General features: G+C 38.6%; 2 protein-coding genes across 2 annotated transcripts; both read left to right on the top strand.

The window, feature by feature from the left end:
- Positions 1–2,030: 2,030 nt before the first annotated feature.
- On the top strand, positions 2,031–13,438 carry LOC113326516. The gene is made up of 4 exons (XM_026574231.1): positions 2,031–2,213; positions 2,298–2,799; positions 3,176–3,513; positions 12,884–13,438. The coding sequence occupies exons 1-4, from the start codon at positions 2,031–2,033 to the stop codon at positions 13,436–13,438; spliced, it is 1,578 nt and encodes a 525-aa protein (XP_026430016.1).
- A 1,494-nt stretch (positions 13,439–14,932) lies between these two features.
- LOC113326947 (O-acyltransferase WSD1-like) lies at positions 14,933–17,128 on the top strand. The gene is made up of 4 exons (XM_026574602.1): positions 14,933–15,905; positions 15,995–16,387; positions 16,475–16,612; positions 16,717–17,128. Exons 1-4 carry the CDS (start codon positions 15,303–15,305, stop codon positions 16,900–16,902), a joined length of 1,320 nt encoding a protein of 439 aa, XP_026430387.1. The 5' UTR covers positions 14,933–15,302; the 3' UTR covers positions 16,903–17,128.
- The last annotated feature ends 9,706 nt before the right edge of the window (positions 17,129–26,834 follow it).

Genomic DNA, 26,834 nt, shown 5'->3' with positions numbered 1-26,834 from the left:
TACAAAGCCTTTTGATATCTGTCTTCCACCAAGTGGTCAAAGCAGTAAACATATTAATGATTCTCAATCAAATAATGAGGTACTTATTACAAATGGAAGATTTAGTTCCTTGCAGGATAATGCAGTAGTTTTCAATACATCAAATGAAAAGCAGTAGTCACAAGAAGTTCTTACTCCAGCAAAAATACTTCAAGTTGCACAGGATAATTCTGTGGAGAAAAGTGTGATTAAATTCATTAATGGAATAGATGGGACTATATCCTATGAAAGAGTTCTTGTTACTTTTTGGTCTAGAGTTGTACAGAAGCCTTCAAATGTGAATTCAACAGCAACCAGTACTGAAACAGCTAAGGTAATGGATACTCAAGTTTCTTCTAGTACTCATGTTCCTTCTAGTACTCAAGTTCCTAGCAAATACAATTTTAGGAAAAATCAAGGAAAAGGAGGTACTAAAGGCCTCTATTCCAAATCATGAAAGTCTTGTATTGGAATTTAAGAGGCCTTAGAAGAGCCAGGTCTCAAAATAAATTATGGTCTCTAATTAACCAATTTAATCCTTCAGCTGTATGGGTGGCAGAACCCAAAGTAGTATGTAATTCTTCTTTTTGCAATAAGTTGAATCTACCAGGTATGCAAAGCATGGTAATTCACAATTCAATATCAAATAAAAAAAGGCAATATATGACTATTTTAGAATAAGAATTTATCCACTCCTTCAGTAGTATCTATGTCAAGTCAGATGATTACAGTTGAAATAGGTGGTGTTCTGATATCTGGTATTTACACTCATGTTGGTGTAGTTCAAAGAAGATTTTTGTGGTCTGAGATGGAGTTAATTAGTGGTTTGAATTTACCTTGGTTAGCCATTGGTGACTTCAATGTTGTTACTTCAGTTGAGGAGAAAGTTGGTGGAAAAAATCCAAATAAAAGAGCAATATTGGATTTTAATAATTGTTTAGACATCTGTGAATTAATGCAGGCTCCTAAAACAGGTCCTCAGTATTGCTAGCATGAGAGTAAGAGGATATTATGTAATCTTGATAGAATTGTGTTCAACCAACTATGGCTACAAAAATTTATTGGTTGGGAATATAAAGTTGGTTTGAGAATTTCCTCATATCATGCCCCTTTGCTAGGTGGATGTTCCCAAACCACACAATGCTCCAATGAGGTTTCAAAAAATATGGATCTCACATCCAACTTTTATGGCAGTTGTTGAGAAGTGTTACTCTGAGGTAGTAGTGGGTGATCCAGCTTTCATCTTTCAAACAAAACTAAAAAAATTTAAAAGGAATTTTTAAAGATTGGAATTGGACAGCTTTTGGGGATATAAATATGCAAATAAAGGAAGCTGAAGTTAAAGTTCAGGAGGCAATGGAGAATTCATACAATAACCCAAGTGATGAAAATTTACTTAATAATTTGCTAAGTGCTCAAAATCTGTACAACTCAAAAGAAGTACAAATGAATACTTTCCTGAAACGAAAATCAAGAATTAAATGGATAAAAGAGGGTGCAACAAATAATGGTTTTCTTCATACAAATCCTAAAATTAGACAAACAAGGAACACCATCAGTGAGTTGGAGGTTAATAATGGAGATATTGTATCTGATCAAGGAAAAATTTCTGAAGAATGAGTGAAATACTTTGAGGAAAAATTCAAAATTCAAGAAGTGGAAGATATTGAGCACATGATAGATGGCATCCTTGAAGTATTAACTAGTGAGGATCAAAATATGTTAGAGGCTATACCTGATGAGAATGAGATTAAAGACACTCTTTTTGTTATGGAGACTGATAGTGCACCTGGACCTGATGGTTTTTCAGGATGCTTTTATAAAGCTTGTTGGCACGTTATCAATAAAGATGTTGTCAATGCAATTCAATTTTGCTGGAAAAGGAGGTTTATACCCAAGGGGATTAATTCAAATTTTTTAGTTCTTATTCCAAGACTGAAGGAGCAAGAAGTCCAAATCAATTCAGACCAATTGGTCTGAGCAATGTGAGTTTCAAAATTTTCACCAAGATAATGGCAACAAGAACGGGACATCTTATGCACAAACTAGTTTCTCCTCAACAAGTTGCTTATGTCAATGGTAGATGTATTCAAGATCAGATTATGCTTGCTTCTGAAATGGTAAATGAGATGGTAAAAAAGAGAAGATGTGGCAATGTGGGGCTTAAGCTTGATATTTCTCAAGCTTATGATTCAGTTAGCTGAGAATTTTTGTTTAAATTACTTAAGAAGTATGGCTTTTCAAAGGAGTGGTGTGAATGAATTCATATTCTATTTCAGTCTGCAAGAATTTCTGTGATGGTTGATGGGGGTCCCTGTGGTTTCTTCTCAGTAGGCAGGGGATTGAGAAAAGGGGATCCCTTGTCTCACATTCTTTTTGTATTACTGGAGGAAGCATTAAGTAGAAGATTAACTCAGATGGTGGAAGCAGGCTTAATATTTCCAATGGTTGTAAGAAAGGGTATTCGTCCAACTCATTTACTATTTGCAGATGATGTTTTCATTTTCTGTAATGATGCAAAGAAGAGAATTCTAAACTTGATGAAGTTTCTTGAAGATTATCAAAAGAGTTCTGGTCAGATAATAAATAAACATAAAAGTAAAATGTTCATTGATGGTGGTGCTGAACTGAGAAAAAGTCAACTTAAACAAATGATTCAAATGGAAAAAACTGTATTCCCAGATAAATATCTTGGGGTTATTCTATATGTTGGAAGGGTAAAAGTCTCAACAGTATGGCCAATGGTAGAACTGATGCAGAAGAAACTTGCTACATTGAAAGGTAAATTGTTATCCTTCCAGGAGAGGGTGGTGCTAATTAGATTAGTTCTTTGCAGCATTCCAATACAGTATGGAAATTTATAAATGGCATGAATCAATTACTAAAACTTGTGAAAAAATCATAAGGAATTTTCTTTGGCCTGGAGATGGTGATACAAGAAAATATATCAAGTTTTCATGGAAAATTTTTTGCACTCCTCTAAAAGAAGGAGGTTTGGGCATTCCAAGACTTGAAGCTTTGAACAAGGTTCTTATCATGAAGATAATGTGGAAAGTTAATAATTCTAAAGAAGACCGGGAATTGTTTATTTAGGATAAATATAAAGATAAAAATGGGCAATGGAGTTCACAGTGGCAGTTATCTTCAGTGTGGCCAGGTTTGAAATGGGCCTGGGAAGCCCTCAAGGAAGATGTTAGATGGAGAATTGGTGATGGTAAACAAATATATGTCTGGTTTGATAATTGGATTGAGGAAGGCACATTAATAGATAAAATTGGTTATACATCTTTTGTAAATGACAATATCCACTTGAAAATTTCTGATATCATAGCTGATGGTGTTTGGTATCTGCCAACTGAGCTTCAACAGACAATTTCAAATGGGCAATTACCTGAAATTTGTGGAGGAGCAGATGTCTTAATATGGACAAGAAACTTAAAACGTAAATTTTCTATGCCTGAAGCTTTAAATAAAATTAGAGATAAAGAACAGGAAGTTAATTGGTCTAAGTATATATGGAATTCTTTTCTTCATCCTTCTAATGCCAGTAATATCAGGAAGATCATTCAAGGAGTGTTAGAGCATTGCTTGGTCGAACTTGCATGCGTTGCTATCTCAAGCATGTTTGTCAATATTAGCGATCAAAACTATAAGTCTTGATTTCAAGTCTACCATATCTAAGTCTCGTACTAGGATAGAAAGTGTAGTTGAGCTCAAGGACTTCATGGCGATTCATCATACAAGAAGAAGAACTACTCAAGGAACCAATGGAACTTTTCGACAAAAAGGTATGTGAAGACTTGAACTTATCTGTCACTCAAAAGTCTATTTACTTTATCTCCTACTTCTTGAGACAAAAAGTCGTACGCTATATATAGACTTAGATTATACACATTTGGTATTTCGATCCGAGTATACCTCGCCTATCTATATCTTGAAATATGTGTTGGTAAGCGTTTCGCTTCGACCATGTTTATCTTTACCTAGTGACGAAAGTCATGATATGTTTCAACCACTTTGAAAATTGCTTTGACGAGAAATAGTGCAACAACTATATAACGTCCTATAAGAATGTTTCAATGGTTGGAATGAGGGTCTAGATTACATAACCAATGATGGACATGAGTATTGTTGTGGAAACACATATGTGCATAAGTCCTATTCCTTGAACCAAAGTTTGCGAACTTTGTTGATCAAGAGAAACCGGAAGAATGGCTTGTTGCCAAGTCCGCGAACTACCGAACTTCTCATCCCGAGAAATTCTGCTAGAGTTGACAAACTTGTTACGTGAGTACCAGTCCGCGAACCGGCGGAAAGTCTTTGCCGAGATTTTCTGCTGGAGATTGTAAACTCTGTCCGGTTGCTTAAGTCTGCGAACCTAGTGTGCGAACTTAATAAGGTTATATATCTGAATATGATTTCTGAACTTAAACTTATAAAGATTAAGGAATGCAAATTGCAAACTGTGGCTATAAAGTTCATGAACCGATTCAAGTGAATCAAATCATCTTTGCTTAATTGTGTTTTGTGTAGTACATAAGATTTCCTTGCAATTGAACAACTCTCTAACTAGTTCATTTGAGTCACTTGAACTAGTTATGGTGAAGAAGAATATGGTTGGTATGAAATGATCATATGGCTAACCTTTTGGTTAAATATTGTTGAACCAACAACGTACACGTTTGGGAACGGTTAACAACCCTAAAAAGCATACATTTAATTTGTGTATAACAAGCTAAGTTTTCGATCTAACGGTTGAGAATATTATCTTGAATCTAAATCAGGTTTTCATCTAATGGTGGATATTGTTTGCTTTGTGACCAAGGCGAAACCCTAATTTGAAAGACTATATAAGGGGACATCTAACAACTCTGCAAAACTAATCCCCACACCTTACGTGTGATACTAGTTTGCGTTCTAGAATCGTTTATCCTTTAACCTTTGGTTTTTTTCTTCTAAAACTAGGTTAACGACTTAAAGACTTCATTGGGATTGTGAAGCCGTACCGATACTACTTTTATCATAGTTGTGTGATCTGATCTTGCATCTTCTATCATACGAGTACAATCATATTGATTGGTTGAGATTAATACCTCCGATAGGAAATATATAAAAAGTAGTCACAAACATCTTCGTCTCATTGTTTGCGATTCCGCAACATCTTGTTTCGCTACCATACGATTAAGACTGTTATGAGGTGATCAATTTATCTAGGTTGTTTTTCGGGAATATAAGACCGGATTATCAATTGGTTCTTGTTCACCTTAATTATTATCAAAAAACGGAACAAAAACTTTAGGGTTTTTCTGTGGGAGACAGATTGATCCTTTGATAGACTTGTCTGTGTGAGACAGATTTGTTTATTGTTAAAGCCTGCGATTTTGGGTCGTAGAAACTCTTAGTTGTGGGTGAGATCAGCTAAGGGAATCAAGTGCGTAGTATCCTGCTGGGATCAGAGGCGTAGGGAGTACAACTGTACCTTGGATCAGTGGGAGACTGATTGGGGTTCAACTACAGTCCAGTATGAAGTTAGATTGGAGTAGGCTAGTTTCTGTAGCGGCTTAATACAGTGTGTGTTCAATATGGACTAGGTTCGGGGTTTTTCTGCATTTGTGGTTTCCTCGTTAACAAAATTTCTGGTGTCTGTGTTATTTCAGTTTCACATTATATTGTTTTATCTTTATAATTGAAATAATACAGGTTGTCCGTTAGATCATCAATTAGAGTTATCCAACCTTTGGTCGTTGATTGTCATTGATTGATCCTTGGATATTGGTCTTTGGTACCATCCAAGTTATTCCTTGTATTTGATTAGTACTCGCAGTTTCTGTTTGAGGAAATCAAATCAAGAGAGAGATATAAACTCGTTGATGTACTTTTAATTGATTAAGTCTTGTTGATTCTCTTAAAAGTATATTCGATCTTGTCCATACAGATTGCTAAGCGAAATATTGGGTGGTGTTGTTAGACCCCCGTGTTTTCAATTGGTATCAGAGCAGGCAAACACGTTAAAGACCTTATAAGTCTGTGTTTGTAATGATCTGATTATGGACGAGTCTATCTCTAATAACGTATCAGTTCAGAAATTACCAGATGATTCTAAAAGATTGTATTCACCTGAGAGAACTATCACATCTAAGTCAATATCTAAACAATCTCTTGATGTAAAAACTGTTGATTGGGAAACTCTCCTAGAAGAACAATTGGATGAACTTTCTGATGAAGGTGATTCAGATATTGATAGAGATGTTGATGAGGAAGTCTCAGAGTATGTTAAGTTTTTGGATTCGTGGATGATGAAGAAGATTAAAACTTCTCATGTCTCACCTCTTCTGACCCCTCTCTGTCGAGAAAACAAGAAATTGAGAAGATGTTACGCAGGTGTTTATTTTTCGAATCGTTCTAACGAATCGATCCTCAAGGATTCTGAGGAAAACCTACGTATGAAGTCACTTGAACGTGATAATCTTTATCAAAAGTACTTTTTGTTGGAAGAGAAACTTGTAGAATCTGAAGCAAGGTTTAACTCTCAACAAATTAGTTTTGATGACAGGGAAAGTGCTTGTCTCGCTCGAGAAAAACGCCTTGAGGCTGATTTATATGCTGCTCTTGATAAAATCAAGATGTTGGAAGATGACTTGGAAAATTTCAATACTAGTTCAAGAAAATTAACCACTATGCTAGGAGCAAGTAAAAATCATCGTGATACACGAGGATTGGGATATAAGGGACTAGATGCTCCAAGTATTAGCAAAGAGGTAAAATTTGTCAAAGCTAGTGATTCTTCTCAACAAAAGGTTTCCACTGATGGCAAAAGTGAAATACCTTCACCGTAATTTAGGTTCGAAAGAGCAAAGAATATCAACCTCCAAAGTCAGCACATGCGGATCGAGGTAAAAACATTCCTTATGTTTGCCACTATTGCGGAAATAAAGGTCACCTGGAAAGGAGATGTCGTTTTCGTATGAAGAATAAGAAACTTCATGATGTTCTTGTTTGGGCATCACAAGAAGTTGTGAAACCAAGATCATATGCTAAGGTTAATCCCCTTAACATTACAGGTTGTAACTTTCCAACCTTTAGGCAAACGAATCGTTGATGTGATAAACCTAAATTTGCCTATAAACGTTATATGAAGCCTTTTCACAATCGTAATGGTTATCAAAAGGATAACTTCGTAAAGACGAAGACAAGATCCGATGCTCCCAATTGGAGAAAGACTAACTTGCAAGAGAATAGTCAATCCAATTCTCTTTCGAGAAATCTTGAAGAGAGTAATGGGAAGAAGGTTCCGGATGTTCCTAAACGCACTCAGAAGTGGGTACCAAAGAAAGCTAATGATGCTTTGAGTGTGAAAAGGAATGATCTTCCAGAAAATTCCATGACTATGGAGAAGGCAGTATCCATGATGTTGGAACTTAACAAGTTTTTTGGAAAATGTGAAAGGCTCTAAAAGTGATCCCTTTCATCATAATTCAAATGTCAATTGTGGTGAACAAGACACTGTTCACCCCAACACAACTTGATTGTGTTGTAAGTGCATCCTCACAAAGGAATGCCCTGCTATGTATACGGTGAGGGAAGCACGAAAATTGGGGCGCACAGATTATGTTCGGTAAGGCTGTAGAATTCAATTGGATTCATCTAAAAAGGTATGTCTATAAACTTGAGCAAGATTTGTTCTTTTATTTGTTTAGAGAACTTATAATAATTCACGTACCTTTCTTATCGTTCTTTTTTACCTAACTTGATCTGTGTTTAAGGTTTTTAAACGTTTAGGTTTGAAAATAGTAGTTCGGGATGTTTGAACTTCATGGTACACCTACCAGGTATGCATAACATCTTTTAAAATCAAAATCCAGGGGTTTAAGTTCGCGGACTTGAAAATTCGTTTGCAAATCCGTATGCATACTTGACGTCGATATTCGGTAAACTTGTTTTGGCCATAACTTCTTTGTATGAACTCGGAATGACCTCATTCTTTTTGCATTATCTTCCTCTTTGAATTATCTTCAAACTGGATATGAGAATTATTGTATTTGGATGAGTTAAGTTTAGTATTTGTCCTATATCTTGTTTTTGAGTTTTTTGCTCAGTTTCGTGGAACTTGTTCCACTTCTCTTGGATTTGGCACTTGTATTCTTGGAGTACTACTCTTCTAAGATCATTGTAGATTTTACAAGAATGTTGTTGGTGAATCACAAAGAAGGAAGTTCAAGAACAGGCAGTAGTATGCATTACTATGGGATTCTTGGATGTTCACAATCATCTTATGTGAATTGTAGTGCATGGTCGTTAATGACTTTGTATGTTATTCTTTATTAAGAAAATCTGTATATACGCCTTTGGTAGTTGTTCTTGGTGTAAATCCGGGCGAAAAAGATTGATTCTACCCTCAAAGGACAAATCATCTTATATGTGCATAACGAGTTTGTCCTGATGCCTAGGTAACTTCTTATGAGAATTTATTCTTCTTTTGAGAAGGATTACTAGAGTTTGGAATAGACATTACTGTGACTACACATAGCTATTATTTTTCATCTTCTTGTTCTTTTTTAGGTTTCTTGGTATTAAATTCTAAAAATATTTGGAGGATGATGGTTTGCAGTATTTAATCTTATGATTTGTTATATTGCAATTTGTTATGGGATATTGGTGTTTACGTCCGTGAACTATGTTGTCCCATATTGTGTCAAAAGTAAAGTCGTTCATGATCGGTATTCATGTATTGATTTAAGGATGAATAGACTTTTGACATATACAAAAGTTAAGCCTATATTGTCAATTCTTTGATTGAAGATAGGTTAAAATCTTTTGTGTTCAAGGATTATGTCTATTAAAAATCATTATGCAAATAGTGATGGAAGATAGAATGAATCCTTGTGTATTTCACAGTATTGATCTTCACTGATCCATATTTTATGTAATACCGTGAGGCTCCGTAATGTGTCTTATGTTGAGCACGATACAACCAAGTTGATTAATTTTTGATTAGCTTTGTTGGTTGTTCCGTAAGGTACTTTATGTTGAGCATTCTTGAACTAAATTAATCATCTTGTTTGGTTATTTAGTTATTGATCCATAAGTATTTTTATGTCGAGCAAAACAAATGACAATTAAATTGATTACTTTTGTAATTAGTTTTAGTGTGTATTCCAATTAGATTAATTATTGGTTCTCTTGTAATTAATCTAGTTGAGTATTTTCATACTCCGTAAGATTCCTCTTATGTTGAGTATATGAACGACTATACTATTCATTTTTTGATGGGTATGTTAGTCGTATGCTCCGTAAGTTCTCTTATGTCGAGCATAATCAATTAACTTTATCACTTTTGTGTTTAATTTGATTGCGTATTTCGATTTAATTAATCATGGGTTTACTAATGATTAATTTGATTGAGTTTTTGAATATAGAAAATCATTCTCATGGTTTTTGGTGTCCAATAAAAATCCTTCTTTTCTTTTGAAATTAAGGCCGCTCTTGTTGTTCCCTTGGGAATGACATCAAATGGGGGAGACTTCTTTTGAACTTGTGCTTAATAGTCATATCTTGAGGGGTTTGCGGCTGTGGAATTTTAAAGGGGTTATCTTGTATCTTGTAAAACCCTTGATGAATGCTATTAGCTTCGGCTATATGATTGCATCTAAATTAGATGGTATGTATTTTTTTATTTTAGTCCTGAAATGTATCTTACGCAAATTTCATTATGATCCCGTTCTTGTACCTTTGCCAATTTTATTGACAAAAAGGGGGAGAATTAATATGTAGTTCACACTACAAATACATATGGTTTTCGGATCATTGTGTAAGGGGGAGTGGTTTCCATATGAGATGGAGTATTGACTAAGGGGGAGTGATACATATCACCATAGTATTATTGTTAAAGTTGTGATACAATTTGACTTTGACACTGTGTAATAATACTATGACACTGTATAACAATGATCGAGACCGATGCTTTCTCATTGTTATAGCTACGAATCTTCAATAATGGTGATGCTAAACTTACAACCTTTGGGATCATTGGAGTACTTGGAAGTGACGAAGATTTCGAGGAATGTTAAAGATTAGACATGTGGAATAGGAACTACTAAAGTTTCTTTATCTTTTTTGTATTCCATATGTATTGATAGTTTTGTCACCAAAATTGACAAAGGGGGAGATTGTTAAAGCATTGCTCGGTCGAACTCGCATGAGTTGCTATCTCAAGCATGTTTTCCAATGTTAGTGATCAAAACTATAAGCCTTGATTTCTAGTGTACTATAGCTAAGTCTCGGACTAGGATAGAAAGTGTAGTTGAGATCAAGTACTTCATGGCGATTCATCATACAAGAAGAAGAACTACTCAAGGAACCGGTGGAACTTCTCGACAAAAAAGTATGTGAAGACTTGAACTTATCTGTCACTCGAAAGTCTATCTACTCTATCTCCCACTTCTTGAGACAAAAAGTCGTATGCTATATATAGACTTAGATTATACACATTTGGTATTTCGAGCCGAGTATACCTCGCATATCTATATCTCGAAATATATGTTGGTAAGCGTTTCGCTTCGACCATGTTTATCTTTACCTAGTGACAAAAGTCATGATATGTTTCAATCACTTTGAAAATTACTTTGGCGAGAAATGGTGCAACAACTACATAACGTCCTCTAAGAATGTTTCAATGGTCGGAATGAGAGTTTAGATTACATAACCAATGATGGACATGAGTATTGTTGTGGAAACACATATGTGGATAAGTCTTATTCCTTGAACCAAAGTTTGCGAACTTTGTTGATCAAGAGAAACCGGAATAATGGCTTGTTTCCAAGTCCGAACTGCCGAACTTCTCATCCCGAGAAATTCTGCTAGAGTTAACAAACTTGTTACGTGAGTACCAGTCCGCGAACCCAGTCCGCAAACCGGCGGAAAGTCTTTGCCGAGATTTTCTGCTGGAGTTTCTAAACTATGCCCGGTTGCTTAAGTCCACGAACCTACTGTGCGAACTTAAGAAGGTTATATATCTGAAGATGATTTCTGAACTTAAACTTATAAAAACTAAGAAATCCAAATTGCAAACCGTGGCTATAAAGTTCATGAACCGATTCAAGTGAATCAAATCATCTTTGCTTCAATTGTGTCTTGTGTAGTACATAAGATTTCCTTGCAATTGAACAACTCTCTAACTAGTTCATTTGAGTCAGTTGAACTAGTTATGGTGAAGAAGAATATGGTTGGTATGAAATGCTCATATGGCTAACCTTTTGGTTAACTATTGTTGAACCAACAATGTACACGTTTGGGAACGGTTAACAAACCTGGAAGCCTACATTTCATTTGTGTATAACAAGCTAAGTTTTCGATCTAACGGTTGAGAAATATTAACTTGAATCTAAATCAGGTTTTCATCTAACGGTGGATATTGTTTTCTTTACGACCAAGGTGAAACCCTGATTTGAAAGAGTATATAAGGGAACATCTAGCAACTCTGCAAAACTAATCCCCACACCTCACGTGTGATACTAGTTTGGGTGCTAGAGTCGTTTCTCCTTTAACCTTTGGTTTTCTTATTCTAAAACCAGGTTAACGACTTAAAGACTTCATTGGGATTGTGAATCCAGACCGATACTACTTTTATCGTAGTTGTGTGATCTGATCTTGCATCTTCTATCGTACGAGTACAATCATATTGATTGGCTTGAGATTAATATCTTTGATAGGCAAGATATAAAAAGTAGTCACAAACATCTTCATCTCATTGTTTGTGATTCCGTAACTTCTTGTTTCGCTATCATACGTTTAAGATTGTTGTAAGGTGACTGATTTATCTAGGTTGTTCTTCGGGAATATAAGACCGGATTATCAATTGGTTCCTGTTTACCTTGATTATTATCAAAAGACGGAATAAAAACTTTAGGGTTTTTCTGTTGGAGACAGATTGATCCTTTGATAGACTTGTCTGTGTGAGACAGATTTGTTTATTATTAAAGCCTACGATTTTGGGTCGTAGCAACTCTTAGTTGTGGGTGAGATCATCGAAGGGAATCAAGTGCGCAGTATCCTGATGGGATCAGAGGCGTAGGGAGTAAAACTGTACCTTGGATCAGTGGGAGAATGATTGGGGTTCAACTACAGTCCAGTCCGAAGTTAGCTTGGAGTAGGCTAGTGTCTGTAGCGGCTAAATACAATGTGTGTTCAATCTGAACTAGGTCCCGGGTTTTTCTACATTTGCGGTTTCCTCGTTAACAAAATTTCTGGTGTCTGTGTTATTTCAGTTTCAGCATTATATTGTTTTATCTTTATAATTTAAATAATACAAGTTGTGCGTTAGATCATCAATTAGAGTAATCCAACCGTTGGCTGTTGATTGTCATTGATTGATCCTTGGATATTGGTCTTTGGTACCATCCAAGTTATTCCTTGTATTTGATTAGTACTCGCTGTTTCTGTTTGAGGAAATCAAATCAAGAGAGAGAGATATAAACTCGTTGATGTACTTTTAATTGATTGAGTCTTGTTGAGTCTCTTAAAAGTATATTCGAGTTTGTCCATACAGATTGCTAAGAGAAATATTGGGTGGTTAGACCCCCGTTTTTTCAAGGATTTTATACAGATGATACTACTATGATAAGTAATGGATATGAAATTGTATCAAGATGCTGCATTTGTGAGTCTGAACAAGATAATATGATGCACCTACTATGGGAATGCAGTTTCAGTATTGAAATATGGAGTTTGATTTGTGTAACATTCGAATTTTGTGATGCCTAAATCTCTTGAGGATATCTGGAGATGTGTTTCAAACTGCAGCTCTCTGATTAAACAGGTATGGATGACTGCTACTTGTTCCATTCTTAAGTAATTATGGTTCCAAAAGAACAAGAAATTCTTTGATAATATAAAGCCAAATGCTAAGGCTTTTAAATGCAGAATTCTCAAGTTAGTGAATGAAGGAGGCTTAAGAATGACAGGAACCAAATGGAATCAAACTTATGATAATGAAATAATAACAAGATTTGATTTGGGACCTAGATATTCTAAATTTCAGGTCATTAAAAGATTCCAATGGAGTCCACCTGAAATTGGTTTTGTAATGTTCTGCTGTAATGGTTCTTCATTTGGGAATCCTGGTGCAGCAGGCTTTGGAATTGTTGTAAGAAACTTAGATTGTCAGGTGGTTGCTACTTTATCTGGAGGTATTGGGATTGCTTCAAATTATCTAGCTGAAACTTATGGTGTCATAAATGCAATGGAATTAGCAGTACAATGGGAGCTGCAGAACATCATAATTGTGTCAGACTCAAAAACAGTAATTGTAGAGTTTATTCAAGGAAATGTTCCCTGGTTTATTAAAGGAAGATGGTTGAAAGCTATTAAGCAGTTTAAGCAAATAAAATATATGCAGTTACAGGGAGGTCAATTTCTCTGCTGATAACACTGCTAAAAGGGGTGCTTCACTTGAGATGTCCAATGTTGATTACTACGGGTTCTGTTGATTTAAGGTATCTTGTTCTTTGATTTCATTTTCAGTCTATTTGTTTGAACAATGAACTCTGTTAATTGAATTGTAATTTTCTCCTTTGTTAAATAAAATTATGTAATTCAGGAAAGAAAAACAGGAGTCGGGAAAAAAGATAACAGATCAGCACATTAATTCTTTCGAAAAATTATTATTATTATCCGGGAGCTAGTTATTAAAATCTGAATACTACAATTCAGATGTTGGTGAAAACTTAAGTATCAAAGATTTTATGGAGCTATGCGGGTGTATTCTACATAACCATCATTGATACTATTGAGTCATCAGCTGATCTATGTTGATGTTGGTCTCCCAAGATGGTTTCTTCGGACCGTATGCCTATTTATTCGTCTATATTGATTTTGTTGAATAAACATCCGTCACCAACAACCCATTAAAAATTGGGAGATGATTCTCCAGTTGTAATTTAGAAATCATCTATGGTTGTATGGTTTTTTCTTCTCAATACAACTTATTCGGAATAAACCCAAAGAGAGTTTCCATAAATAAAAATTTGGAATTTATGTCATTTTTTTTCTTTATATTTCATGAATGAAGAGGACATAAAACCGCATCCCTAACATCAACGTGATACATATTTCAAACTAATCTACTATGATTAGTTTTTTTAGGGTAAAACTAATCAAAATTATGGGCGATCATGTTGATTTTCAATTGGATTCAAAAATTAATCTACACGGACCATGATACTAAAGGGGTACCAGTATTTTAGCAGTCATGACATCGACCGATGGACGGCATGTAATACAAAAACAAATAAATAGGAGTTGCAAATCATGTTTGACGCATGCAAAAACTTGACAAATTTCTGACATGCATCTTGTTTGAAATGGGCAAGTGCATTTCACTGAGCTATTTTTCAAGGCTGCTAATAGGGTGCCGGACTTAGTGGGATATACCAAGCCAAGACAAAAACTGTTTTGTCCTATATGAAAATATATTTTGGCTTATTATAATTTTGGTACACCCCACTTAATCAGGTACCCCTATTAGCAATCTTGCTATTTTCAAATAGCAACCACTGCAATCACTTTCTTAGCTAACTGTTGATCTGACCTAAACATTCAATGTTCATCACCATAGATTCGACATAAGATAGCTAGTGTACTTCTCTCGAGAAACAAAAATGTGGTTGCTTAATTGAATTCTTCGTAAGTGGGTGAACCTTTTAACTGTTTCAGACACCACTCGAGTTTGCACTTAATTTGATGCGCATATCTACTGACAATATTCATCATGTAACAACCACTTCATCTACTTTCTCAACTACTGCATCTGCCTATTCCTTTCAAGGAAGGGAAATTACATATGACTTTCCACGTTGTGACATACTACATATACCAGTCTATGTGTGTCTATCTTTGGAGTGAAAGACTATGAGTTTAAAGTTTAAAGTGTATAAACAGTATCAACTGCATATTCCACAACCTAGACCCTCCTATAATTTATATACATTTAAGTGGTAAACAAATAGCAAGTATTACATAGGGTAAGTCGTAATATATATATACCATCTAATGTATCATAGAGAAACAACTAAAGCTAGCAACAATGGAGTACAACAGTGAAACAAATAGAGATCATGAAGAAACAAGTCATCCAGTAAGCCCATTATCACAAAGCTTAAATAGCACAACCATATCGTTGATCATTTTCGCTGTTTTTGAACTAGAAACACCAATTACTGAGTTCGAAACACTAGAAATTTTGCTCAACCATTTAGTACCATTGAGTACTCGTTTTTCTTCAATCATGCATGGAGAAAAACAATAAAGGTGTTCTCAGATGGAAGAAAGTTGATGTTCGAATGGAAGATCATTTGATCGTTCCAACGTTCCCAATAGGTTTAAGTAGAGAAGGTTACGATGAACACTTGAGAGAATACTTATCAAAAATAGGTTGTGAGAAGTTTTCAGACGAAAAACCGTTATGGGAAGTTCATTTAGTTAAGTTCCCAAGCTTGAATGGTGCTTGTACTATGATCTTTAAGTTTAGTCATGCACTTGGTGATGGTTATTCTTTTATAAGAGTGTTTTTCAAGTGTTGCGGAAGAGCTGATAAGTCTTCATCTCCTCTTACTTTTCCGCGACTGTCATTGATGAAAACACAACAACAATATGATGGTTATCGAGTAATAGGATTGGGGAAGAAGTTGTTCGGGCTGATGCGTAAGTGCAAGAACACATCTTATGACCTCATGGAAAGCTTGCTGAGGACAACATTTTTTGAAGATCGGCTATCTGCAATACGTTCGGAGACGTCAGAAAGTATGAAGATTGAGTTATTCAGACCTTTTAACATCCACTCGGTGACATTATCACTTGAAAGAGTTAAGCAAGTTAAATCCAAGCTTGGAGCGGTAAGGTCAATTCACATTAATCAATTAATTCCCCTAATTCTTATATTTATATTTATATAACTCTAGCTGACTACCATTGTATTATCCAGACGGTAAATGATGTAATCGTTGGATTACTATCGTATATCATTCACTTGTACGCGGTGAGGAAGACAAAGAATATGGATCAGTATGGTGAAGATGGATCAAAGATAGACTCAACTACTTGTGGCACAAATACAAGCATGACTATATGTGTCATGCTAAACATGAGAATATTTAAGCGATTTACGAACATGGAAGATATGATAAGGGCGGATGCATGGGGTAACCATTCTAGACTCTTGATGATACCATTACCGACTTTTCCATATCTTGAGGAAGTTAACCCTCTTGATTTTATAATCAAAGCGAAAGAGAATATGGACAGAAAGAAGAATTCCATGATTTTTTATCTTATTGATTCACTTCTAAAGACTGCAATGTGGATTAAGGGGCAAAAGGTATGTACAAATTATGATACGCCTATTTCTAAACTATTCGTTACACTGATCCATTTATCTAAAAAGCTACCTTAACATGTCACGCAGGGGATAGATGAAATGTTGTATTACAGCCTTAAGAATGCAAGCACAATGATAACAAGTGTGATAGGTCCAAAAGAGCAGATGGCTATCTTGAATCATCCTATTAACAGTTTTTATTACTTCGTCTCCGGTATACCTCAGGTAAATATCATGCACTTGGATTAGAAATTACTTGTTAGTTGTGAAATTTCGTAGACGTGCTTATTTTGAGATGATTAACTTATGCTTGTGTTTCTTTTATGCAGAGTGTAACATTCACATCAGTGAGCTGCATGGAACAATTGAAGCTTGTGGTAACAATGGAAAAGGGTTTCATTGATTCAGAACTTTTCATTTCATGTATGGATGAAGCCTTTGAAAAGATTTTTCGAGCCGCATTCGGATATCACCCAGGCATGGACGACAACCAGATCACGAGAAAATCCAATTAATTGTTGTGTCCCTAGACGATGCAGTGTAACGTTGTTGGTTGAAATTGTCCACCCATCCACGAATCCTCTGAACCCTGTATGGATCCAAGAAGAAGTTGTTATTATACCCTCAAAGATTTACACTATGTTTGCTTACCTTTTAAAGTAAAACATAATAAAAGTAAAAATGTAAAATGTGAAAAAGAATATTAAATTAAGTAACTGGAAATGTAAAATGTGTAAAATAAAAAACAGCTTGGTCAAATGGTACCAATCCTTTTTTGTTGTCAAGTAAAATTAGTATACTTTTAGTTTTAGGTAATGCAATTTGAAAACCAAGAGTAAGCACTGTCGAGATTCAGTTTTCGCTTTATCTGCATCCAATCCAATGTACTGCGGATAACAATTTTGACATCTGCATCTTATCCAACAACAAATGATTAGACGCAGATAATTTAATCGATTCCGTTTATAATTAACATTTAAAATATGCAAAATATAATTAATAAACATGATTTAAAAACTCGTTACCATTACCATGATTTCTAATATTAATTCAAATACACATAATTTTTATTGATGTTTTATTTACTCACTCGTTAAATACTAGTAAAGATATGACCTGGCCCCCATAAAATACTAGTGAAGAAACTCGTCATATTCATTTAATAAAAACATTTCTAATTTTTCTTGCAGATTAAGAAATTGAGAGAGATATAAAAAAATTTTATTTATACCCTTGAGAAAAGTCTTCAAGCATTAATTGCTATTAGTGCATTTGAAATAAATTTATGGTTCCAAGACAAAATGTTAGGTTATTGTTGGTAATTTTGTGGGAAAAATATGAAAACTATCAAGTAATGTGGAACAAAAAATAACCTTAAACAATCATCTAAAGTGGAACGGAGGGAGTAATATAGTAGCATCAGGAATTACCGTACTTCACCGAAACATTAGAGATCTTTTTTTTTTTTTGCTGCTAACAAAACATTGGAGATCTCGTGTAATTATTACTAACTTAATGTGGATAAGGGCCGAATTTGCTCAAGGAGTAAGCAGGTGGCTACGCTGTTAGGGGGCAGGACGGACCTATGCCTAGTTTCAAAAAAAAAAAAAGTGAACAAGATAACTATCAGCTTAATTTCACCGAAGCAACTATATTATCATAAACACACCCAAAGAAAAATAACTATATGTTATATAATGTGGGCCCAAACAATATTAGATGGCTGACCACCATTGGATGGGAGCTTCATTTCTATCCATAATTGCATCTTGTAAATATGCATGCCACGAGGTCTTTGTTAGTTAAAAGTTGGACACGCACGTGTTTTTGTGCAATAAGTCCATGTCTTTTTTGAGTGGCTATAAATACTATGCGATGTAAATACAACGATAGGAATGAAATGAAAAAGGGAACTCAGTCCCGTCTTTTCTCCCATCTTTCTTTCTTCTTCTTAATATATGTATATACACTAATAACTATTATAGTTGGTGTGAGCATAGTTAGTAAGTTTGCGAATCATTCGCGAATTTTTCCGTATCACGAATTTTTCCGTATCACGAATTTTACCGTCTTATTCGCGTACGTTTGCAACTCCGAATCCAAGTCGCGTATTATGTGGCATTCCCGGATTATTCGCGAATTGTTTACGAATTTTACGTATCCTGAATGATACGTCCGTTTAATTCTCCATAAATTCTTTAGATTTTACTTTTCAAAGACCCCACTTTTTGGGCTTTACTGCCTCCCGAGCATACACGACCGAATATTAGACGTGTTGTAATTTTTATGAAACAAAAACGACTGAAGAGATTTGAAGGTGAAGGTGAGAGAGATCTCAAACTCACTAACCAAGCATCTAAACCACCATACGACGTCCTCTTGGATAACTAATGTTGTATATATTATTAATATCATCATATTAAGTTTATTTTTTCTTTAAATAACTCACACATATGCATAAAAATTGGTCTATGACCTTATAAATACAAATTATTTGTTATATATAGATACCGAATTTTCAGAGCCGAACTCACATTTATAAATCGAATTATACACGTACGTATGTCGTTCCGAATTACTAACGAATCACGTCCCGTTGATCGAATTTTGGACCGAATCTGGAATTTACAAAACCGTATAATACTCGTACGTTTGTCGTTCCGTACGTTTGCCGACTCCCGAATTGCTAACTAGGGGTGTGAGACAGTGTTATTACTAATTGTAGATATTGGTGTGAGCCGATATAAACTAATGAATATATCGTTACATCAACTTATGTATTGATGTTGACAACTAATTTACAACACGTTATCAGCACGAATTTGCTTTGCGGTAATCGGCGTTGGGGCTGACGATGCGGAAAAGGATAATTCTCTTCAACCTTTGCATATTTAATTTGATTATTTCTAAATAGTTTTATGCATACAATTTTTATTATGTCTAACTTTCTTTTCTATTTCGATTAGGATTTGTTAAAGAAAAAGTTAGACATCTTATGGTGTCTTGTATGTGCTATTTGGAGCACGGAAAATTGTATGGTACATGAAGAGATATCCAAAATAGGTACGTATTAGCAACGACTCATATTTGTGATGTTATTCGATTACCGAATTTAACCAAATATTTGAGTTTTGTGGATTTTTCTATTTTCCGTTTTAGCCAACCAACGGAAGGTTTTTCCGCGTCCTTTTGGATAGCGTAGAGAATAAAGTTACATTTGTTGGTACACCATTGAGTTTTATGGTGTTAACGGTTTAATATCGACAGAGCGAGGATTTGTTGCATCCTGAAGGATAGCAAAATTTTAACATTCCTTTGCTATAATAATCTCTAGAATTCATAGTAGTTCGGCATAAGGAGTGGAATGCGATGAAAATGGACACCGGGTTAACATGGTTAGCCAGTCTCTATCAGCGGTCTTTGAAATAACCTGCAGTGGATATTGAGACAATTTCTTTTAAGATATAAAGAATGTGTTTGTATTCTAGCTTTGATAATTTATATTTCGTCGACCCTGATGGACGAAATTGGAGATTTTCCGATATTATGCTAGAACCGTTGTTTGAGGGTGAAAACGATTTCTGCTGATTTTGGTAATTTCGGGTGTGTGGGTGAGAAACGAATTTAAACCCTAAACAATATACTGCAAGGGAGTACTTTAGATTCGAGAGATCAATCTGTACAAATCCGGCCTAAACCAAGAAATGGCCGTTCCAGACTTGCTTCGGTCACAAAGTGAAGAAGAAGGGTTGGTTTTGGGGAGGGAAGCGAAGAGAGTGTTGAGACCAGAATAGTTGATTCTGGAAGAGTAGTTGTTTCACGACTTGTATCAGAAATTGGGAAGCTAACAGATGGCAAGCTAGCAAATATTTTCTGAGTGTTGTATCCTCCTGACCTGAACTTGTTGTTTGGTGGAAATAGGTAAGACATATTTATACAAGTCGAAGTGAAACGTACTCTGGTCTCGTAAGAAATGGAAAACGGATGAGTAAATGGGAGGAGGTGGTAACCGGTAACGCCTGAATTGATGTTCCATAAAAGAAAGCGTTTCACCATTACTCCCTGTATTTACTAACCGCCTCATCCTTATGACACTGTCTTATAACGGGCGTAGTGTACGCCGCACGCTGTAAACCTCCAAACCAATACCCAATGAGCATCCCCAGTTTGTGACATGTGTTGATGTCTCGAGTGTTTTCGTGGAAAACATGTGGCATGTTGTTGTTCGGCAAGTTGAGCTTGTGAGACTTGCCGGCTCGGTGGTGACCTTCGACGGTCGATATTTTGCATCTTGAGAGGAAGGGTAGCTGTTGATTATTGCAACCCTTCGTTTGGTATCCAGTGGCATGAAAGCATGGCCGGTACGACTTTCATATGGCCTAGTTTAGGCGCGGCCAAAAGTTAGGGTTTTGGCTTTGTTTGGGCGCGACCAAACTAGGGCTTGGCGTCGGGCCAAAGGTTGCCATGCGTTAGCTGGTAACCTTGGACGACTAAGATCTGCATCTTAGATGGAAAAGTGGTCTTTGATATTCGCAAGCCTTTATTTTGGTAGCCGCATAGGGAAGGCCGGCATGGTATGGCGCGGCAAGGTGGTTGGCATGTCATTGGCACATGTGGCATGGCTGGCATGCCTTGGCGCGGTTTGGGCGTGGCCAAAACAAAGGTTTTGGTGTTGGGCCAAAGGTTACCATGCGTTGGTTTACGACCTTGGACGGCTAATATTTGCATCTTAGATGGAAGGATGGTCGTTGATCGTCGCCAGCCTTTGTTTTGGTAACCGCATAGGGAAGGCCGGCATGGTATGGCGCAGAAAGGTGGCTGGCATGCCATTGGCACATGTGGCATAGCCGGCATGCCTTGGCGCGGTTTGGGCGTGACCAAAACTGGGGTTTTGGGCCAAAGGTTACCATGCGTTGGTTGGCGACCTAGGACGGCTGAGATTTGCATCTAAGATGGAAGGGTGGCGGTTGATTGTCTCCCGCCTTCGTTTTGGTAGCCGTGAAGGGAAGGCCAGCATGGCATGGCTTAGGCGCGGCAAGGTGGATGGCGCGGCATGTCATTGGCACATGTGGCATGGTCGGCATGCCTTGGCGTGATTTAGGTGCGGCCAAACTAGGGTTTTAGCGTTGGGCCAAAGGTTACCATGCGTTGTTTGGCAACCTTGGACGGCTAAGATTTGCATCTAAGATGGAAGGGTGGTCGTTGATCATCGCACGCCTTCGTTTGGTAGCCGCGAAGGGAAGGCCGGCATGGCATGGCTGAGACGCGACAAGGTGGATGGCGCGGCATGCCATTGGCACATGTGGCATGGGCGGCATGCCTTGGCGTGGTTTAGGCGCGGCCAAACCAGGGTTCTGGCGTTGGGCCAAAGGTTACCATGCGTTGGTTGGTGACCTTGGACGGCTGAGTTTTGCATATAGGATGGAAGGATGGTCGTTGATCATCGCACGCATTCGTTTTGTAGCCGTGAAGGGAAGGACGGCATGGCATGGCTTAGGCGCGGCAAGGTGGATGGAGCGGCATGCCATTGGCACATGGGGCATGGTCGGCATGCCTTGGCGTGGTTTAGGCGCGGCCAAACTAGGGTTTTGGTGTTGGGACAAAGGTTACCATGCGTTGGTTGGTGACCTTGGACGGCTGAGATTTGCATCTAAGATGGAAGGGTGGTCGTTGATTGTCGCACGCCTTCGTTTTGGCAGCCGTGAAGGGAAGTCTGCATGGCATGGCTTAGGCGCGACAAGGTGGATGGCGTGGCATGTCATTGGCACATGTGGCATGGTCGGCATGCCTTGGCGTGGTTTAGGCGCGGCCAAACTAGGGTTTTGACGTTGGGCCAAAGGTTACCATGCGTTGTTTGGCGACCTTGAACGACTAAGATTTTCATCTAAGATGGAAGGGTAGTCGTTGATCATCGCACACCTTAGTTTTGGTAGCCGAGAATGGAAGACCGGCATGGCATGGCTTAGGCGCGGCAAGGTGGATGGCGCGGCATGCCATTGGCACATGTGGATGGTCGGCATGCCTTGGCGTGGTTTAGGCGCGACCAAACTAGGGTTTTGGCGTTGGGCCAAAGGTTAACATGCGTTTTTTGGCGACCTTGGACGGCTAAGATTTGCATCTAAGATGGAAGGGTGGCCATTGATCATCGCACGCCTTCGTTTTAGCAGCCGCATAGGGAAGGCCGACATGGTATGGCGCAGCAAGGTGGTTGGCATGCCATTGGCACATGTGGTGCGGCTTGCATGGTTGGCATGCCTTGGCGCGGAGGTGCGGCTGGCATGGCATGCCATTGGCGCAGTGGTGCGGCTGGCATGGTTGGCATGCCTTGGCGCGGAGGTGCGGCTGGCATGGCTTTCCATTGGCGCAATGGTGCGGCTGGCATGGCATGCCATTGGCGCAGTGGTGCGCTTGGTATGGTTGGCATGCCTTGGCGCGGAGGTGCGGCTGGCATGGTTGGCATTCCTTGGCGCAGAGACGTGGATGGCATGGTCTGCCATTGGCAAAGTGGTGCGGCTTGCATGGTTGGCATGCCTTGGTGCGGTAGCATGAGAATTAGGGTTTGGCATATATGATGTCAGTCAATGTTAAGGGTTCTGCCGTGTAACATGACCCATATAAAAAAAGGGGGGGTACCCCGGTAATTCTTACGTAGGCATGTTGACTGATTCAATAAATGTGCTAATGGTCATAGTGACGTCATGTCAGATGTACACTTTTACGATTTTGACCCTAAGCTAATAACCACCATCAACATTAAGTCCCCTGCTTAGCTTGGAATAGAAGCATTGTTGCGAGGTAAGCATAAGATGGTGATAGGCGAGGACAAAAATCGAAATGACAGGTCGTGAAAAGATGGTCAAGAAAGTCCGACTAAACTTTTTCGAGAGGTAAGGAGAGTTCATGATCCTCATGTTTGGCGGCCTTGCGTAGATTTTATTTGTGGTGTAGACCGTGAAGTGGTGAGATGAAGATCGTCGTCTTAGTCTGGCCATGCATCATCTTGGATGGGTTAGGGAACATCATGACGCTGGCTTGGCGAGTTGTTGGTGTTGGCGCGGCAAGTCATGGCGCGGACGGATTGGCATGGTGGGGCCAAGGTAATGGCGCGGACGGCTTGGCATGGTGGGTCCAAGGCAATGGCGCGGAGGGATTGGCATGGTGGGGCCAAGGAAAGGCGCGGTTTGGCGAGGAAAAGCATGTGGACGACTTGGCGTGGTGGGGCCAAGGCAATGGCGCGGTTTGGTGAGGCAAAGCATGCGCGGACGGCTTCACATGGTGATTTGTCTTCGCGGGCCCGGTTGCCTCTTTTCCTTACTTGACTCAAATAGAAAGTCCTTTCCTTATTCAAACTCCCAAGTACCATGCCTATAAAAGGGGGTCGGCTTCTCCTTTTATTTCATACCTTTATATTTTTTTTTATTCTGGCCATGTGGTAACAGTAAAGCGGACGAGCGAATCTCAGGTATGTCTTCCAGCACTTCCTCTTTAACTTGTTTTTCTTGTTTTCTTGTGTTAGTGCAAACCCTAGATGTAGGCATACCTTTTCATGAACTTGTAAAAATATTGTTCTTTTGTGTTGGTATGAATCGTAGCCGTAAATATGCTTTGCGTGAACTTGTAGTAACATTTAAGCGTGATTAACGTAGTAATGTTGGCCGCCTCAATTATTGTGCAACGTAGGCATGAATGAGCTAGTAACTGCCATTCCCTTCCCATGAAAACCTATATCCTAGCGTTTCCTCCCTTTTCCTGGTGTGTCCGTGTGTATTGTTTACATGGTGGGGCGCGCCTCCTCGTCCGGGCGCAAATTTCCTGCTGCATCGTACGGCCTTGGCATGAGGTGGTGATGCAGGGTCTGACAGTCCCCATTTCTTTGCTCATGCGCATTATGACTTTGCAACAAATTGGTTTGCGTCCAGGATGGATCTCGTGTCTGATAAAATAATTTCCATGCACTTTTTGTAATAATTTCTCTTTGTATTGTTCCATTATAGTTATTTCTAAGGTGAAAGTAGCGTGAGAGAATTTTGTTAGGATGTCATTTGAGAAAAGTTATGTCGTACCGAAAGATGTTGGCAATTCCAATCCAAACATAGACGATGAGTTCTTTACAACATCCGCCACAATTAGGAAAAATCATCCCAAGTATGTGTTTATTCTTCTGACTGGTCCGGAAAGTGAAGGAGAGGCCCGGCCAGTTCGGATTGGAGGTGTAATAAGGTTTTGTCTTCAGAGGAAAGATTATTCTGCTTCTCCCATTGACTTTAAAATCTGTGTGAGTCCGTTGTTTCCCTTTGAGAAATGGATGCGATTCATGATGAGCCAGGAATGTGTAAAAGTCAGTTTGACCAAGGCGCAGATTATTGATGTTGTCGCGGCTTCCGCAATGCTTCAAATTAGGAAAGATATTCCAGGCTTGGTTGCTTTTATTTCCAGAAGGTGTCCGACACTCACACGGCCATATGCAGGTGGGGTGATATGACTATCTCTTTAGAGAGCATGGCCGTCTTGTTGAACCTTCCCGTAATAGGAAACCTCGATGTCAAGTTGTCTGCAGATGAAGAAGAAATGCGTGCCGCTCTGGTTGCTTAATCAAAAGGATTCGTTCGAAAAGAAAACGAGACGAGGTGCTTCTACGGCTGGTGGATGTCTCAATGGTTTTCTGATGAGTTGGAGCCAAACCAGAAAAATAGTACACTTCATGTTGCAGCGTTCTTGGCTCTTTGGTTATTCAGAGATATTTTCGATGACGACTCTGGTAAGAACGAGATAAGACAGGAACTTATCAAGTTTTCCATAAAATTGGAAAAAGGTGTCGTTCTCCCTATTGGCGGCTTGTTTCTTGGTTCTCTATACACACACTTGGATCATCTGGTCGCGGACATGTGCGCTTCAAATGGCTACATGAAAGTGGATTCGTATATTCATGCCGCATTTCTCCAAGCGTGGTTGTGGGAGCACTTCGAAAGGTATGCTCCAAAACCGTTGTACGCACTTCCTGAGTCTTGGGGTGGTTCTAGGATACTGAGCTGGTCGAATAGGCCCCCAAAGATTGGTTCGAACCTGGTTGGATTCCTTGAAAACTCGCACACGATCCTCCATGGGCTCCGGTGCATGCGTCCATAAATCATATCAATACCTTTGTTCCTGCTCCGAGCATGTCTTTGTCTTCTGATAAAGAGGATATGAGTGTTGGAGAGATGGTGTTCATGCGAAGCTTCACGCCGGGTCATGTGTCGTCTTTCTTTCAAGGATCTTGCAAAGCAGTTTCTTACAATATCGATAGGGAGGCTCGGAATATGGGTTTTGACTAAGGGGTCCCACTCGTTCGTCAGCCGGTTGTTCCAGAAGACTCGTTGCCAACTTTCTCGATGCTAGTGTTCTTGTGTCGGGTAAAAGTTTCCCTTTTCCGCTCGCGGAATGAATTCCATCAACAACATCCAAATATAACATATTTTGGCATGATGAGTTTCTCGCTATCCATGGATTCGTGAATGATGTGGTAGAAAACCGTCGAGGTAAGCCTTGTCCTGCGGTTTTAGCGGAGCACCCACTGCTGAGGGATTCTTCTTCGACTAAGCGAAAATCTGTTAGCCCGAATGCAGATTGTCCCCAAGTGAAGAAGCGGAGGTCTAAAATCCGTGCAGACGGTTCCCAGTCAGATTCGACAGCCCAACCGACTTTCAGTTCATCTAATATGCGGGTACTATGCTTTTCCTCTTGATATTAAAACATCGTTTCTCGAGATGGAGGGTGGCGGTGCTGAGCCTATCCATGGGGATGGGGAACCCGAGAAGGATGAAAGTTCAGAGTCCAGTGATGGCGAGAGTAGTTCTTCCGACAGTAGTGCTGAATCTTCCTCTAGTCGGTCTGAAAGCGAATCAGTATGTCTCCCGCACGTTTTTTCTTCTTTATCTCTTCCTTTCTATTTGGAAAATATTTAATCCGTGATATCATAGGGGAAAGCCGTTTCTGAAGATGGCCCTGAGACGGATACTGGAGGAGATATAGCTTTGTCTCCAACTGTGACAGCCGCACCGGGCGACCTTGAAATGGATGTTGATCGAGATGAAAACCTCGTTGTGACTCAGACAATGGAGAGTACTCCAGTGGCCTCAGGTGAAATTGTCGTTAGGAATCCCTTTTCGGTTGCTGATGCAGTCGCGGGAGCCACTTTCAACCCTCCATATCTAGTTTCTCATCCGGTTCATGTGTTGATCATGGGATTTAGTGTGCCATCCAAACACGCGGCTCTATACACCATAATATGGGAAATCTACGGACATATCGCCACGACCAAGAAAATTACTAGTCGATTTTCGTTGGTTAAGCGTGTGGGGGAAGCTTTGTCTTCGATTGACGACATGTGCAATGTGACTGGTAATACTGTTTCTGAGGATGTAGTCTCGAGCTAGAGGTTCCTTCGTGACACGTGTGTAAACTTCGA

The sequence above is a fragment of the Papaver somniferum genome, unplaced genomic scaffold (assembly GCF_003573695.1).
Source record: "Papaver somniferum cultivar HN1 unplaced genomic scaffold, ASM357369v1 unplaced-scaffold_10, whole genome shotgun sequence".
NCBI lineage: Eukaryota > Viridiplantae > Streptophyta > Magnoliopsida > Ranunculales > Papaveraceae > Papaver > Papaver somniferum.
Note: the sequence above shows the minus strand (reverse complement) of the source record. Positions and strands in the feature narration are given on the sequence as shown.

Excerpts from the sequence above, each read along its gene's own strand:
- LOC113326947 (XM_026574602.1), top strand. The coding sequence starts at position 15,303 with ATGGAGAAAAACAATAAAGGTGTTCTCAGATGGAAGAAAGTTGATGTT. Across the intron at positions 16,388-16,474 it reads TGTGGATTAAGGGGCAAAAG|GGGATAGATGAAATGTTGTA; the intron begins GTATGTACAAAT and ends CATGTCACGCAG. Across the intron at positions 16,613-16,716 it reads TCGTCTCCGGTATACCTCAG|AGTGTAACATTCACATCAGT; the intron begins GTAAATATCATG and ends TCTTTTATGCAG.
- LOC113326516 (XM_026574231.1), top strand. The coding sequence starts at position 2,031 with ATGGCAACAAGAACGGGACATCTTATGCACAAACTAGTTTCTCCTCAA. Across the intron at positions 2,214-2,297 it reads TTTCTCAAGCTTATGATTCA|TCTGCAAGAATTTCTGTGAT; the intron begins GTTAGCTGAGAA and ends ATTCTATTTCAG. Across the intron at positions 2,800-3,175 it reads GAAACTTGCTACATTGAAAG|GTTTGAAATGGGCCTGGGAA; the intron begins GTAAATTGTTAT and ends CAGTGTGGCCAG.